Source organism: Dama dama, chromosome 5, assembly GCF_033118175.1.
Source record: "Dama dama isolate Ldn47 chromosome 5, ASM3311817v1, whole genome shotgun sequence".
Classification (NCBI taxonomy): Eukaryota; Metazoa; Chordata; class Mammalia; order Artiodactyla; family Cervidae; genus Dama; species Dama dama.
Window position 1 is genome coordinate 127,080,403 of NC_083685.1, and position 13,620 is coordinate 127,094,022.

The 13,620-nt window shown below is 51.8% G+C and overlaps 2 protein-coding genes across 4 annotated transcripts in view; one reads left to right on the top strand and one right to left on the bottom strand.

Moving 5' to 3' along the window:
- The window catches only part of SLC39A11 (solute carrier family 39 member 11), a 368,115-nt gene that overhangs the window by 26,502 nt on the left and 327,993 nt on the right, over window positions 1-13,620 (top strand). The window lies entirely within an intron of this gene.
- Window positions 459-10,416, bottom strand: SSTR2 (somatostatin receptor 2). 3 transcript variants are annotated; one of them, XM_061144979.1, is made up of 3 exons: window positions 9,876-10,416; window positions 1,293-2,373; window positions 459-535 (listed from the first exon to the last, which is right to left on the bottom strand). In XM_061144979.1, the coding sequence occupies exons 2-3, from the start codon at window positions 2,280-2,282 to the stop codon at window positions 482-484; spliced, it is 1,044 nt and encodes a 347-aa protein (XP_061000962.1). In that variant the 5' UTR covers window positions 2,283-2,373; window positions 9,876-10,416; the 3' UTR covers window positions 459-481. The 3 variants fall into 3 exon arrangements, with proteins under 3 accessions (XP_061000962.1, XP_061000960.1, XP_061000961.1); XM_061144977.1 differs by lacking the exon at window positions 459-535 and having other exon boundaries at window positions 628-2,373; window positions 9,876-10,410; XM_061144978.1 differs by lacking the exons at window positions 459-535; window positions 9,876-10,416 and adding an exon at window positions 7,185-7,268 and having other exon boundaries at window positions 628-2,373.

The window sequence follows — 13,620 nt, forward strand, 5'->3', positions numbered from 1 at the left end:
TTGTTGAATAACATTTTCATTTTCTTTCATTGGGAAAACATGTCTGGCATTTTAAAAAACCCCAGCTTTATGGTTTCTTATAAAGGTGTAATTTTGCTTCGTTCTTATTCATTTATTTTCATGGTGAGGAGAATAAAATTGTTGCCCTCTAAGAATGATTGTCCATTTTTTGCCTTGCACGTTAGTGATTTTCACCCAACCCCACTCCCCTCCATGGCTCCCTAGGAAAAATTAAGGCAATTTAAGAAGAAAATGATGCAATCTTAGAGGAGGCCATGTCTTGATAAATACAATGATCGATGACCACAACCACTTAATGTCCTTTTGGAGAGATGAATAATCCTTTGATTATATCTAAGAGGAGGAAACACATGAATTTATGTTCTGGGTCTTAAGTACCTTCTCCCTCTCTCCACCCCACCCTTTTTTTTTTTTTTTTTAAGCTTTGATTTAACTTGCCTGAAATTAATGAAGCAAAAACTCAGGGACAGAGGCCAGTTTTGTGAGGCTGGAAGCTTGTACAATTTAAGGAGACCTTTTTAAGAAAAAAAATACAAAAATATCTTACTTTTACATATTTTTCTTTCTTTCATTCTTTTTTTTTTACAAAAGCATATGACCATGTGAGCACACCACCCAAGCAAGAGAGACCCCTGAAGCTTAAACTTTATTGGCTTCATGGTAAGTCCATTTCTGCGGGTATCATATTGGAATAAACATCCCTCTATACTATGCACATTTGAACTTGCTCCTTGTCTCTTTGAACTCAGGAAACACACCTAGGTCATGGCTATACAGGGACTAGATAAGGATATGCAAGTATAAATGTAAGACCACAAGATTACGTACGGGGTTTTAAACACACAAACACGCAGAGTTTTCTGTTTTTGTTGCATTTCAGTTGTTTCTAAAGGTCTCACCCAGGCGTGATCTCCTCTTCTCCAGACTCAGAATTGTCTGCCTGCGTCTAAATGTTCCCTTTAAGGGGGGCATAATCAGTTTAATACATCACTAGTGCAAGCCAAGTCAAACCCTGTTCTCTGCATTGGACTCCTGCTGAGCAGATCCCCATTCTAGAAGCCCGGTGATGGGTGGGAGGAAGCAGGGGGCTGGGGCTGGGGAGCGCACGGCCCTTTGGCAGAGCTTGGCGCCTGAGTGATGGGTTTCCAGGCAGTTCAGATGCTGGTCTGGAGGTCCCCGTTGAGGAGGGTCCGCTGGGTCTCTGTGGTCTCATTTAGCCGGGATTTGTCCTGCTTACTGTCGCTTCTCTCCCCGTCGTCTGTGCCACTCACCTTGATCAAGCAGAGGACATTCTGGAAGCTCTTCTTGAAGTTGTCGGACAAGAAGGCATAGAGGATAGGGTTGGCACAGCTGTTGGCGTAGGTGAGGACCACCACGAAGTCAAACATGCCTTTGAGGGCTGGGGTGGGACTGATGGCCACCGAGACTGAGGAGACGTTGAAGATGTAGAAGGGGAGCCAGCAGAAGATGAAGACGGCCACCACGATGGACACCATGCGGGTGACCTTCTTCTCAGACTTCTTCCTCTTGGAGGAACCCACTCGGATGCCAGAGGACTTCACCTTGATGATGATGAACAAGTAGCAGAGACAGATGATGGTCAGGGGCACCAGGAACCCCAGGATGAAGGCGTAGATGATGAACCCCGTGTACCAGGCCCCAGATTCACCTGGCCAGTTGATGGTACAGCTGCTTCTCCCCCACTGGTTGCTCCGAAGGCCAGCGTATATCATGATCGGCAAGATGACCAGCAGAGAGACGCCCCACACAGCCACGTTGATCATCTTGGCTGTCCGGGGTCTCCTCCACTTGGCTGACTTGATGGGGTGGACCACAGCCAGGTAGCGGTCGATGCTCATGACCGTCAGGCAGAAGATGCTGGTGAACTGATTGATGCCATCCACGGTCATGACCACCCGGCAGATGGCCTTGCCGAAGGGCCAGTGGACCAGAGCCACCTGCATGGCCAGGAAGGGCAGACCCAGCATGAAGAGTTCGTCTGCGATGGCCAGGTTGAGGATGTAGATGTTGGTGATGGTCTTCATCTTGGCATAGCGGAGGATGACGTAAATGACCAGCGTGTTGCCACACAGCCCAATGATGCAGACCACAAAGTAGATGAAGGTGAGGACGACGTTGCTGGCCAGGTCGTAGTACGGCTCTGTCTGGTTTGAAATGTTGGCTGCCCCCACGGAGCCATTGAGGTCAAACGGAGAGGTCAGCCAAGGTTGGGTCTCATTGAGTTCAGACGCCAGATCCATGGCTGCCTTCTAGTCTTAGGCTAGATCCAACCCGCCAGAGGTCTTATTCTCACTTTCATGGGTCCCAGAGGCAAAGGACCCACTGTGACATCTGCAAGGAGGAAAAGAAGATTGACTCATCTGCCAGAGGTTACTTGAGCTCTCACCAGCTTCCCGTGTTTCTGGTTTGGCCTCTCAGACACTCTTTTTTTTTTTTTTTCCCATTTATTTTTATTAGTTGGAGGCTAATTACTTTACAATATTGTAGTGGTTTTTGTCATACATTGACATGAATCAGCCATGGATTTACATGTATTCCCCATCCCGATCCCCCCTCCCACCTCCCTCTCCACCCGATCCCTCTGGGTCTTCCCAGTGCACCAGGCCCGAGCACTTGTCTCATGCATCCAGCCTGGGCTGGTGATCTGTTTCACCCTAGATAATATACATGTTTTGATGCTGTTCTCTTGAAACATCCCACCCTCACCTTCTCCCACAGAGTCCAAAAGTCTGTTCTGTACATCTATGTCTCTTTTTCTGTTTTGCATATAGGGTTATCGTTACCATCTTTCTAAATTCCATATATATACGTTAGTATACTGTATTGGTCTTTATCTTTCTGGCTTACTTCACTCTGTATAATGGGCTCCAGTTTCATCCATCTCATTAGAACTGATTCAAATGAATTCTTTTTAATGGCTGAGTAATATTTCATGGTGTGTATGTACCACAGCTTCCTTATTCATTTGTCAGACACTCTTCAGTTGAAAAGTGTGTTGTCTTTCACACCAGTGTGAGTGCTACCAGCTCATTCTCCCCAGCATGCAGGCCACTGGAGTTATTTTTCCAATGGCAGAGAAGGGTTTGAGTGAAGTCATCCCAGTTTATCTTGTCATCTTTAATGACACACACATGGGAGTTGACTCTACCTGCGAGACAGCGGTTCCTATGAGGTGGGCTGATCTGAATGTAAAACTACAGAGCCTGGAGAAGCCCTGCCTCAGAAGAGTCTGACACCCGCGTTCCTGGTCTTTCCCCCTTGAGGAGATCTATGCTGACTTGACAGCTGCTTTGAAGTCTTTCTATTCTGAAAATCCCATAGTGGAAAAATCCCAGACTTTAGAGGTGAAAAAACCATGGAGACCATGTGACCCCATGCCAGGCACTCAACCACTCTCTCCTTTGTTAAAATGGGGGTAACATGACGATGAAGTGATGAAATGAAGATGAAAAAGCCTAGCACTGTTCTGGGCTCCTAACTAGAACTCTAAAACGGTTATCTTTTCTCCCTTTTTCATTTGTTGTTGTTCAGTCGCTCAGTCATGTCTGACTCCTTGGGATACCATGGACTGCAGCGTGCCAGGCTTCCCTGTCCTTCACTATCTCCCAGAGTTTTCAAAGTCATCTCCGTTGAGTCGGTGATGCCATCCGACAATGTCATCCTGTGCCGCCCTCTTCTTTTGCCTTCAATCTTTCCCAGCATCAGGGTCTTTTCTAATGAGTTGGCTCTTTGCATCATGTGACCAAAGTACTGGAGTGTCAGCTTTAGCATCAGTCTTTCCAATGAATACCAACTTATTTCTAATTTATTGAAATCTGCCTACACAATGAACCAATTTATAGTCTTAAATATTAAAAAGAAAGATCTGGCTTGCTTTTATTTTTAAAATGTAGGCTTTAGTTGATTTTTGTTTCCTCTCTTTTTCTCTAATACCCAATGCTTGACCTCCTGGTGCCCTGGAGAATCCTTTCCCAAGTCCCCCATCAGGATGCTGGCGGTCCTTTTACACCCTGGAGAATTTACCTGTGATCCTCTAATTAAGGGCAAAACCAGGATCCAGGAGGGAGGAAGGCAGGCTTATTCACAAGAGTGAATTTGAAACACTGATTCACATCTACTGTCTCCTTGACCTTCCAAACAATCCTATGATGTGGGGATAATTATCCCCATTTTACAGATGAGGAAACTGAGACTTAGCGAGTTTAAGGAACTTGCTCCCATTCCCTTGAGCATCACTGGTGAAGCTGGAATTTGAACACAGGACACCCAAGCTTTCTACACTTTTCACAGCATCACCGCCGCTGCTCAGTGGATTGGAAAACCAGTGACTGATAACTGGGCTTTGGTTCGCAGCAGCCGACTCTGGTCTTACCTCCATGCTGAGAAAATAATGGGGGCACTATCGCCTTGGTCTAAGATGTAGAACAATAGCTTATCACGTAATAAAGTGATTCATCTACGGTCATTCAAAAAACATCCCTGGGACACTTCTTTGTCATACAGGAATGAGCCAGACACGGAGGTGACATCTTAGGAGGGGAGACAGGAAGGGTACCAACTCTTAGGGTGTGAGTTGCATGGATATGTGAACAGGGACTTGAGGGTGCCTTTCTCTTCTGGGAGATTCAGAGGCTTCGCATGAGGAAGTTTGAGCTGGGTCTTGAGTCCCTGAAGTGGGAAGTAAGGATGGCAGGGAAGAGGTCCCTCTGGGAAGGGGGAAGCTGGCAAAGCGGTGAAGCACTCAGCCCATGGTGGGAGGAGTCCACCTGGAGGACGCATGTCCCCTGAGCAGGGTGCTTTCCCTGGCGCCTGAGTGAAGACTGGACATTGTTACTTTCTGCTTGAAGAGACTGCTGATGAGTTATAGGGGAGTTAGCCAGCAACAAGTATTGCGGGGCGCTTGCCCACATTTGCCCCTGGTTCATTCTGCACTACCTGGAGCACTGTTTATCTTTTCGGTGCTGACTTCTCCACCACACAACTGTCTGAAAAGTGGGGGTCTGGGGGTTCATGGCTGATCTTTCTGCAAAGTACTTTGGGGACCCAGGAGTCAATATCTGAGTTGGGTAAAAAGCATAAACTGGCAGCAATTAAAAACAGAAGCTGTGAGGAAACTGTTTTTGGTGTCCTGGGATTAACACAGGCTGTTTCCAATATAATTTCTAACTGTTTTGTTATTTTAATTCTTCCAACCCAGAAGCCTATTTAAACCACCTGCATTGGGGTGGACATTTATCACTAGCATTTCCAGCACCCCATCTATGTGACCTGCAAAGTCACACTGTGATGTCTGGGCCAGACTGAAGACCCTGGGGCTGCAGGGGTAGTGATGATGATGTCGGCAGGGGAGGGAATGCTGACCTCCAGCCCTGACTCTGCCTTTTTGACTGGAGTCTCATGCAATGGGAAGGGATTGAATAGGGTCAGGTTTTTTTTTTTTTTTTTTTTCTGAGAAGCAACATTCTCCACCTTTGAGAGAGGCAGCCCCAGACAGAGTTCAGAGCTTGGTGAAGGTGGCAGACTGGGTAAGCTGGGGAGCCAGTGAGGAGTGAGAAGCCTCCTCCGAGGAAGAAATGAGTTTGAATCACAGCGAATGTTATTGCATCAACAATGAAGTCAGTTGCCTCGGCTCTCCGAGAGACTTCTGCTTCATTGGCGTCTCATCAAAAGTGGACGCCAATGCCAGGCGTCAGTACCTGCTGGATTGTGATTAAATGCACCAGGAAGTTTGGTTTTCTGCTTTATTTTTCCAGTCTAAGAATCGTTAGATATGGGAAATGCCTGATTGTTGGTTTCCTCTGAGCTTGAGCCCAGCTCCATTGGAGAGGAGGGTGAGAACGGTCTAGCAGCTGTCCTCAGTCTTTTTGTCACCAGGGGCCGGTTCCAGGGAAGATGGTTTTTCCATGAACCCGAGGGCGAGATGATTTCAGGATGTTTCCTGGAGGTTGGGGACCCCTGATCTAGAGCATCCCCTCCCATCCCAGAGGGTCTGTGGTTCCCAGCCTAAGAACTGAGCTTTGGGAATGGGACCTCGCATCCCAGATGACCCTAAATCCTTTTCAACTTCAGTTTTCCCTTTCTCTCCAGCATCTTTTCCTCCACTCAGCCCCTACCCCACTTCGCTCGGGCCTTCTATCCCTTTCCCGGTGGCCAAAGGGTGAGCCCCACAGGTGGGGAGAGCCAACAGCCAGGTGCCGGCCACCCGGAGCTCCGGCGCTTAGGAGAAGCTGAGGCATCGCTGGCAGAAGGGGCAGAGGGGAGAGGAAGGGTCCCCACCGCCCTTCCAGTGGGCGCCCCAGGCTGGCACAGAAAATCTGCCTCTGCACCATCCAACTCGCTGGCCATCAGACCCAAGGATTTCCTAAAGGATTCCCTGCTATCTCCAGAGGAGAAGGGATTAAGGATTGTCCTGCCAGCACCCTTATCTCCAAAGGCAGATCGGGGCGGGCACCAGCGTCGGTTGGGAACCGCCGATAGCCGCCGCCGGGGGATTTGGCCGGTGTCTCCGCGGGGTGCGGGCTGCTCAGAGACTAGGTCTCTCCAAACCTGGGCAACGGGTCCTCTCCACCCGGGCGGAGCAGACGCTACAGCGCTTGGGATCCGTGTCCCCGGCTGGGCGAGGAAGAACAAGGGAGAAGCCCCTCTTTTTTTTTTTCTCCTGCTCCGCTGCCTGCCACTCACAGGCTCGGATTGGGGGTAGGTGGGGGAGGGATCCGGGGGCGCGCGCCGGGAGCAGCCGCGGCGATATCCCCCTCGCTAGCCTCGCTGTCCTCGCGTCGGGGTTCTGATACAGGCGGCTGGCAGAGAAGTTGTCCCCGTCGCAGCAGCTGCCACCTGGACACTCGGCTGGGAGACCCGGGCTGGATAAGGGCGCACGCCGCGCACTTCAGCCTGCAGCTGTGCGGACACGTCCGTTCCAGCACAGGCGACCCACGGCGCCCCGCTCGCGCCGGGACACCGGCTGGCGTTCATTCCCACCAAAACCACCCGCGGAAGCCCAAGGGTGGAGAGCCACGCTCCGGGACCCACACTGGGCACGCCGGGCGCGCACCTCCACGCAGCGCAGATGCACCCAGGTGCCCAAGTGCGTTCCTCTCTCTCAGATACCCACAGACACGCACACGCACGCCCACACACCTCACCTTTGCTTTTCTGCTGCAATCCGCCAGCTCGGCTCGCCGGCACCCAGCGGCTGTCCGCAACCCAGCCCGGCGCCCGGGCGCGCAGCTGCCTGGCCGGCGCTCGGCGTCTAGAGTCGCCGGCTCTGCTCGCGCGTCGCGCCTCGGAGCACCCGCGTGGCCCGCAGACCCTGGGAGCCGCGCCGCGGACTGAGGCTCCGGGCGCGGGGGAGCAAGCGCGCGCGCGGGTGGCTGCGCCGCTCGGACTGGCAGTGCGGAGCGCGGGCACCTCGGCTCCTGTCCCCACGCCCCCCCATGACGTCACCGCAGCTCGCTCCGCCCGCTGGGTCGGGTGGGCGAACTGGGATGCGCTGCGGGAGAATCCCGGGGTGGCTTCGGGCAGAGGTCGCAGGCACCCGGGCTAGAGGCAGACGCGCGTGTGGGGCGCGAAGGGTCAAGCGATTTCAGCCTCCCCAAGATCGGTGGCACGGACACGCGCTGTCTTCCCTCCGCCTTCACAGAGTCGGTTCTGTCTCACCCGGCCTATTTCAGACAGCTGGAGTGGCGGCCAGGCGACCTCTGCCATGTCTGAATTCAGACAACTTTGCAAAGCAGTGGGTCATCTTCCAGGCGCAAGGCCCCCGGAAGGAGCGGGAGGAAAACAGGGCCAGGGGAATGCCCGTCTGGATGCAGTGGCCAGCGCCTCTCGGCCCAGGGCTGAGCCGGCACTTGGTTCCAAAATTCAGGTGGGAGAGCAATCAGAGGCGCAACACTGGAGCAGCTCATCCCAACTCGACCCTCTCTCCACGACTTGGAGACGCAGGGGCCCTACCGCCATCCCCTTCCTTCACCTTGACCTTGGGCACAGCCCCTCCCCCTGCCCCCTGGGAGGGAGCAAAGGGAAACAGACATGCATGAAGTAGGGGTTGTCACATGCAGGTACAGCTAGTTATTTTTTGGCTGTGATGATTCAGCTTCTGTTCCAAGTTTAATAAGTCATATTCAGTCCTGCAGCCTCTCCTTCCTCACCCTCCTCCAAGTACACACACTCACACACAGATTCACACACTCACACATACACACACACACACACACTCCCCATCCTGAGTACAGTTTTAGAGGATGAGAAAACGGAAAGCAAACGCCAACTACAGTTTTCTCTGTGGGCTGAGCTGGCTCTGACTGTCCCGTGCTGCTATCTGCGTTGCAATTCACCAGTGAAAGTTACCATCCAAAGACTGTTTAGCAGGTAGGGTGAGCCCCAGAGACCTGGGAAGGGGACTGGCAGGTAAGGTAGCAAATAACTGCCAATTTCTATCTGGGCCAAGCTGTGTCTTGGGATACCCACCATGAGGGTGGAAATCAAGGTTATCCTTGGATGTGTCTCTTTCTGAGATGCTGGTCATCCTGGTGCTCAGGGCCAGATGGACGGGTGGCTGACGCGTGTTCCAGCCCGTCTGGGAGCATACTTCTCTCTGTGTGCCGGGCACAGGGGCTGGGCGCCTAGCTTGACACAAGTGGGGTGCCCCTGCTCACCACCAGCTGGACGATGGAGGGCTGGTTATAGTACCAGGGGCAGCAGGGGTTGAACTCAAGAGAACGCCCCACACTCGGAGGGTAGGGCGGGGGACAGTCGCCACTGCAGCACCTGCTGCCACTTTCAGTTTAAAACCAGTGACCCAACTGGTTTCCAGGAAAAGGAAGATCCAGGAAACGCCTATTCCAGTCTCAAATTCCTTTCCCGGGAACCACATTATCTTTCCAAAGGTCTTACATTATTAGTGCCAAACTCCTGTGTCATAAAAAAAAAAATCCGTTTTCTAACAAGAAAGTGAACCAGTGGCTCTCAATGTCCTCCCCACCAGCTCTCAGGATAACTCTAATGGGTCGTTGCATTCCCCCCACCCCCCAGTTTTATATAAGTTCTACCAGCAAAACCAGACTGCCCCTGAAGAACCAGCTAAACAACCATCTCTCTTCAGGGCAGTTTGCTGGGGTGATCGGTACGTGTGTTGGTTGCAACCTCAGAAGTTTCCCACGTGAAATTCAGAACAGAGAGCCTCCCTTGTACATGGAGGGCAAGGAGAGAAGAGGAAAGGCAGTCACTCCAGATCGGTAGGTGGCCGGTTTAAGAAGCAGAAAAGTCACTGATGAGGCTTTTCTTGGGCGCTGCAAGATGCACCCGCTCACCAGAATTTTAGAAGTTTATAGAGGCCTTGCAGGAGACCTGGGTTCGATCCCTAAGTTGGGAAGATCCCCTGGAGAAGGGAATGGCAACCCACTCCAGTATTCTTGCCTAGAGAATCCCATGGACAGAGGAGCCTGGCAGGCTACAGTCCATAGGGTTGCAAAGAGTCAGACATGGCTAAGTGACTAACTACTTTCATTTTAGTGGCGTTTAGTCTGATGGTCTCAACAGCACACTGTTCTCAAGACTGTGTCTTTGAAATGGCTCCTAGCACGGGGAATGTTTGCAATGGCCAAGGACAGGGGGAGGGGGCAGAGAGCCTCTGATTGCCCCAGTACAGTTCTCAGGTCACACAGTGGTCACATCTTCTCCATGACCTCCTCGAACAAGTCTCTTCATCTCGGATGAGCTGATGCAGTGACATCCCCCTTCACTGGCCTTTCCTTGTGACTCCTCCTCTCCGCTGCTTCCCTATATGGCAGGTGGCGTGAGTTCAGCCTGGAAAAACTACCGACAGATCCACTCACCTCAGACACGCCTGTCTCCACTGTGGGGCTGGGTAAGTAGGGTCTGAACAGTCTTGTCCTTGATAGCAGAAACTGCTGTTCAGTTGCTCAGTCGTGTCTGACTCTTTGCGACTCCATGGACTGCGGCACGCCAGGCTTCCCTGTCCTTCCCTGTCCAAACAATCTCCCAGAGTTCGCTCAAACTCATGTCGATTGAACCGGTGATGCCATCCAACCATCTCATCGTCTGTCGTCCCCTTCTCCTCCCACCTTCAATCTTTCCCAGCATCAGGGCCTTTTCCAGTGTGTCAGCTCTTCTCATCAGGTGGCCAGCGAGGAGATCAAACCGGTCAGTCCTAAAGGAAGTCAGCCCTGAATATTCATTGGAAGAACTGTTGCTGATGCTAAAGCTGAAGCTCCAGTACTTTGGCCACCTAATGCAAAGGAACTGTGTAATCTAGAACAGCTGTTGGTTTTGTCCGGGTAATGGAGGCCTCCCTCTGCGGGCTTTGAATGCCTCGAAAGAGCTGTTTGACTCTGCTGCCACCTGCACTGGGCGGCTGCCCTCTGCTTCCGGTCCGTCTCTGAGTCCTCATGGCCGTTCTCCCGGCTTCCCCTCCACTTGCTGAGTGAAGTCTGCTCTGTCACCCGTGGGGCCCTCTCCTTCCTCTGCAGCTTGCTGAGTAACTAAGTAACCAAACCTTGAACTAGAAAAATAGAAGGGCTGCAGATGAGATAACCTCCACCCTGGCTTGTTTGATATCTTTAAAGCAATTAAATAATCCCTTCCCCTCGTTCAGCACTTATCGGAGAGACAATAGACAGCAGGAAATTAAGAACCGGAGTGGGACCCAGGCCCAGGCCAGTGCTCAACCTTTAACACGGGGAGATGCCGCTGGGTTCACCGCCTCGGTGAGAAGTTCACAGTCTAGGAGCGCCGACGTGGATACATAAGACCCAGGCAGGTCTTTGTGTCTCTTAGTGACTTAATAAATTAAATGGGGGGAATTGTGACTTTGCAGTCAGTTTCGTGGAAGCGAGTCGTCTGGTTAAGCCTAGAGGAAGGCAGGAGGGTGCTGGGAGGAGGCTTGGACCCAGTCGGGAGAGGCGGATGCCCATCCAAGCATCCAGGGCGGGTCTTGCTGTATTCGTGGGAATGCCAGGGACGATGGGGCTTGCCATTTCCATAGATGGGAAGGGCAGCCCTTCTGTCGTGGAGAAGAGACAGATGTACAGGGAAGGTCACCTGCGTGTTGATCAAGTTACCTGCACTTCTTGGGACACCCCTGTTTTCAGGCGTTCTGCCCTTGTTACCCACAAATCATGTGCCTTTTACCAAAAGTAAGATGTCAGCTTCCACATTTTGTCTCCGAGACTGCATCGTGAAGCTGGTAGCACAAGAAGCCCTTTGTGATGTCATGGGTCTTGACGGTTAGTTTGGAAAATATGGCATATGGTCACAGACCTCTTGTAAAACTCTGACCATTTGGCATCATGGGTTGAACGGTCTGTTTAGATACAGAAGGGGTTGACTTGAGACCCTTTCTTGCTGTCTCTCTTCCCCATCCCTTGACAGGTAGGAGTTTTGCTGGATACTCATCGCATTTTTGCTATGGAATTCCTCACCCTGGGAAACGCGATGGCCAAGTGAGTGAGCAGTCATCAAAATCTCTCTAAAAACCACCCCAAATATGTCTGGAGTTGGGATGATGGTTAGAAGACCTCCAATAAGTCTGGAAACGGAGATCACGGTTAGAAGACAATAACCACGGTTTAGGGTTCGCTTTTCTCTCCCTTCCCTCATTTGGGCAGAACTGCATAGAATCCTGGAGCCAGAAGGAACTGGAGACAAGCTCAAATTTATAGTCCGTGTCCCATCACCATGCAGGTGAAAAGATGCCAGGCTCAGAGAGGCCTGGCGACTGGCCCAAGGCCACCCAGCTAGAGAGTGGCAAAACTCTTCTGAATCGCAGGTTCCTGCCCCTCCCGTGGGGACACGCCTCACACAGGGAGTGTGGGAAAGCCAGAGGGGTGGCTGCCAGCTGTCCCCACCGTTCAGCCCAGCGCTCTCTCCCCTCCAGACCTTCTTCCTGATAACCCGGTCCCTGCAGCCCTCACGCTGGCCTGGGTCCGTTTTTCCAACCCCTCAGTGATGGAGTTGGAGAAGGCACGGCCATCCTCCCCTGGTCCCGCCCTACAGGAAAAGAGCAGGAGGCCGGGATGCATGCACACCTGCCGCTTCTCTTGAAGATTCCCCCGGCTTATCAGTAACGCCCATCGGTAACGTTTACTAAGGGCCCCTTATGTGCGTGGTGGGGACTGAGTGTTCCACACATCCATCATTCCATTTCGTCTTCTCAACCGTTGAGGTCCATCTCATTATCATTATTAATATTGTTATTTTGAGAAATCTTGCCTCGAAGAAACCTATTTATCTTCTTTAAGCCCAGTGTTTCCCCCGTTTATTTTGCTACGGGGAACCCTGCCTGTGAATAATTTTTAACACTCGTTGAGTGTTTTCTGTGTCCCCGCACTGTAGTGGAAACTTTGTGTTAACTTGTGATTGCGCCGAAACCCTAGGAAGCCTGTCACCGTTCTGAGTCTCCCTGTTTGTGAAAGCAGCAGCCAAGGCCCATAAACATTGAATACTCTGCTCAAGGCCACATAGCGGCCGAGGCCTGAAGCACAATCCTGCAGAGCAGCGTGGAGGAGAAGGGGGTCCTTCCTTCCTCCAAGCACCCCTGGAGTCTGATTAAAATGGAGGAGGGACGATGGATGCCTTAATTGTTTTCAGCTCTTTCCCCTCCGTTGACCCCCTAATCTCACAGTGTTTGTTGATGAGTTCTGGATGGTTTCCAAGGTCTCTGAGACCCAGACAACCATGCGGTCTTCTCCAGGGCCCTTTCCCTCCCCCTTCCAGACCGAGCCAGGTAATGAGCAGCCTGAGCTCTCTTGATGGGTGACCTGGCCCCTCCCACCTCCTTGCTGAATTGCCTAAGTAGCTTGCTCCCTGGGCGGGCCTCCTCCTGGAAAGAAAGAGCTGCCTTTAGGGTCAGATTTATAGACTAGGGAAGCCAGCTGGCCCGCAGAGAGCAGCTGGTACAGAGCTCCACTAGCAGGCTGCAGAGCAGAATCTCCTGTGTGTGCTAAGTCACTTCAGTCGTGTCTGACTCTTTTTTTTTTTTTTTTTTTTCTTTTCTTTTTTCTTTTTTTTTCTTTCGAGTGTCTGACTCTTTGTGACCCCATGGACTGTAGCCCGCCAGGCTCCTCTGTCCACGGGATTCTCCAGGCAAGAATGCTGGATGGAGTGAGTTGCCGTGCCCTCCTCCAGGGAATCTTCCTGACCCAGGGATCCAACCCCTGTCTCTTGTGTCTCCTGCATCGGCGGGCCGGTTCTTTACCACCAGCGCCACCTGGGAACAAAGAGTCAGACGTGACCGAGAACCACCCAGGGAGGTTTAAAGACTGAAGATGCCCTAGCTCCCTTCTGAGCAATTCTTTTAACAATGGACCTGGGACGAAGACCTGATCTTTTGTTGTTTTTTTTAAGCTCCCCAGATGACTTTCATGTCAACTAGAGCAGAGAACCCCGCTACTTAAACATCATTTCAGATCCAGGAACTTTGGATCAGGGAGAGAAACATCTGTCCTGGGTCCGACAAGCAACTCGTCTCTTAACTGGGGCCGCTGTGGGCTCACAGTGCAGCCCACCATCCCACGCCCTGGCAGGTAGAGGAGCCTGGGCAGGCTTTTAGCCGGCGTGGGG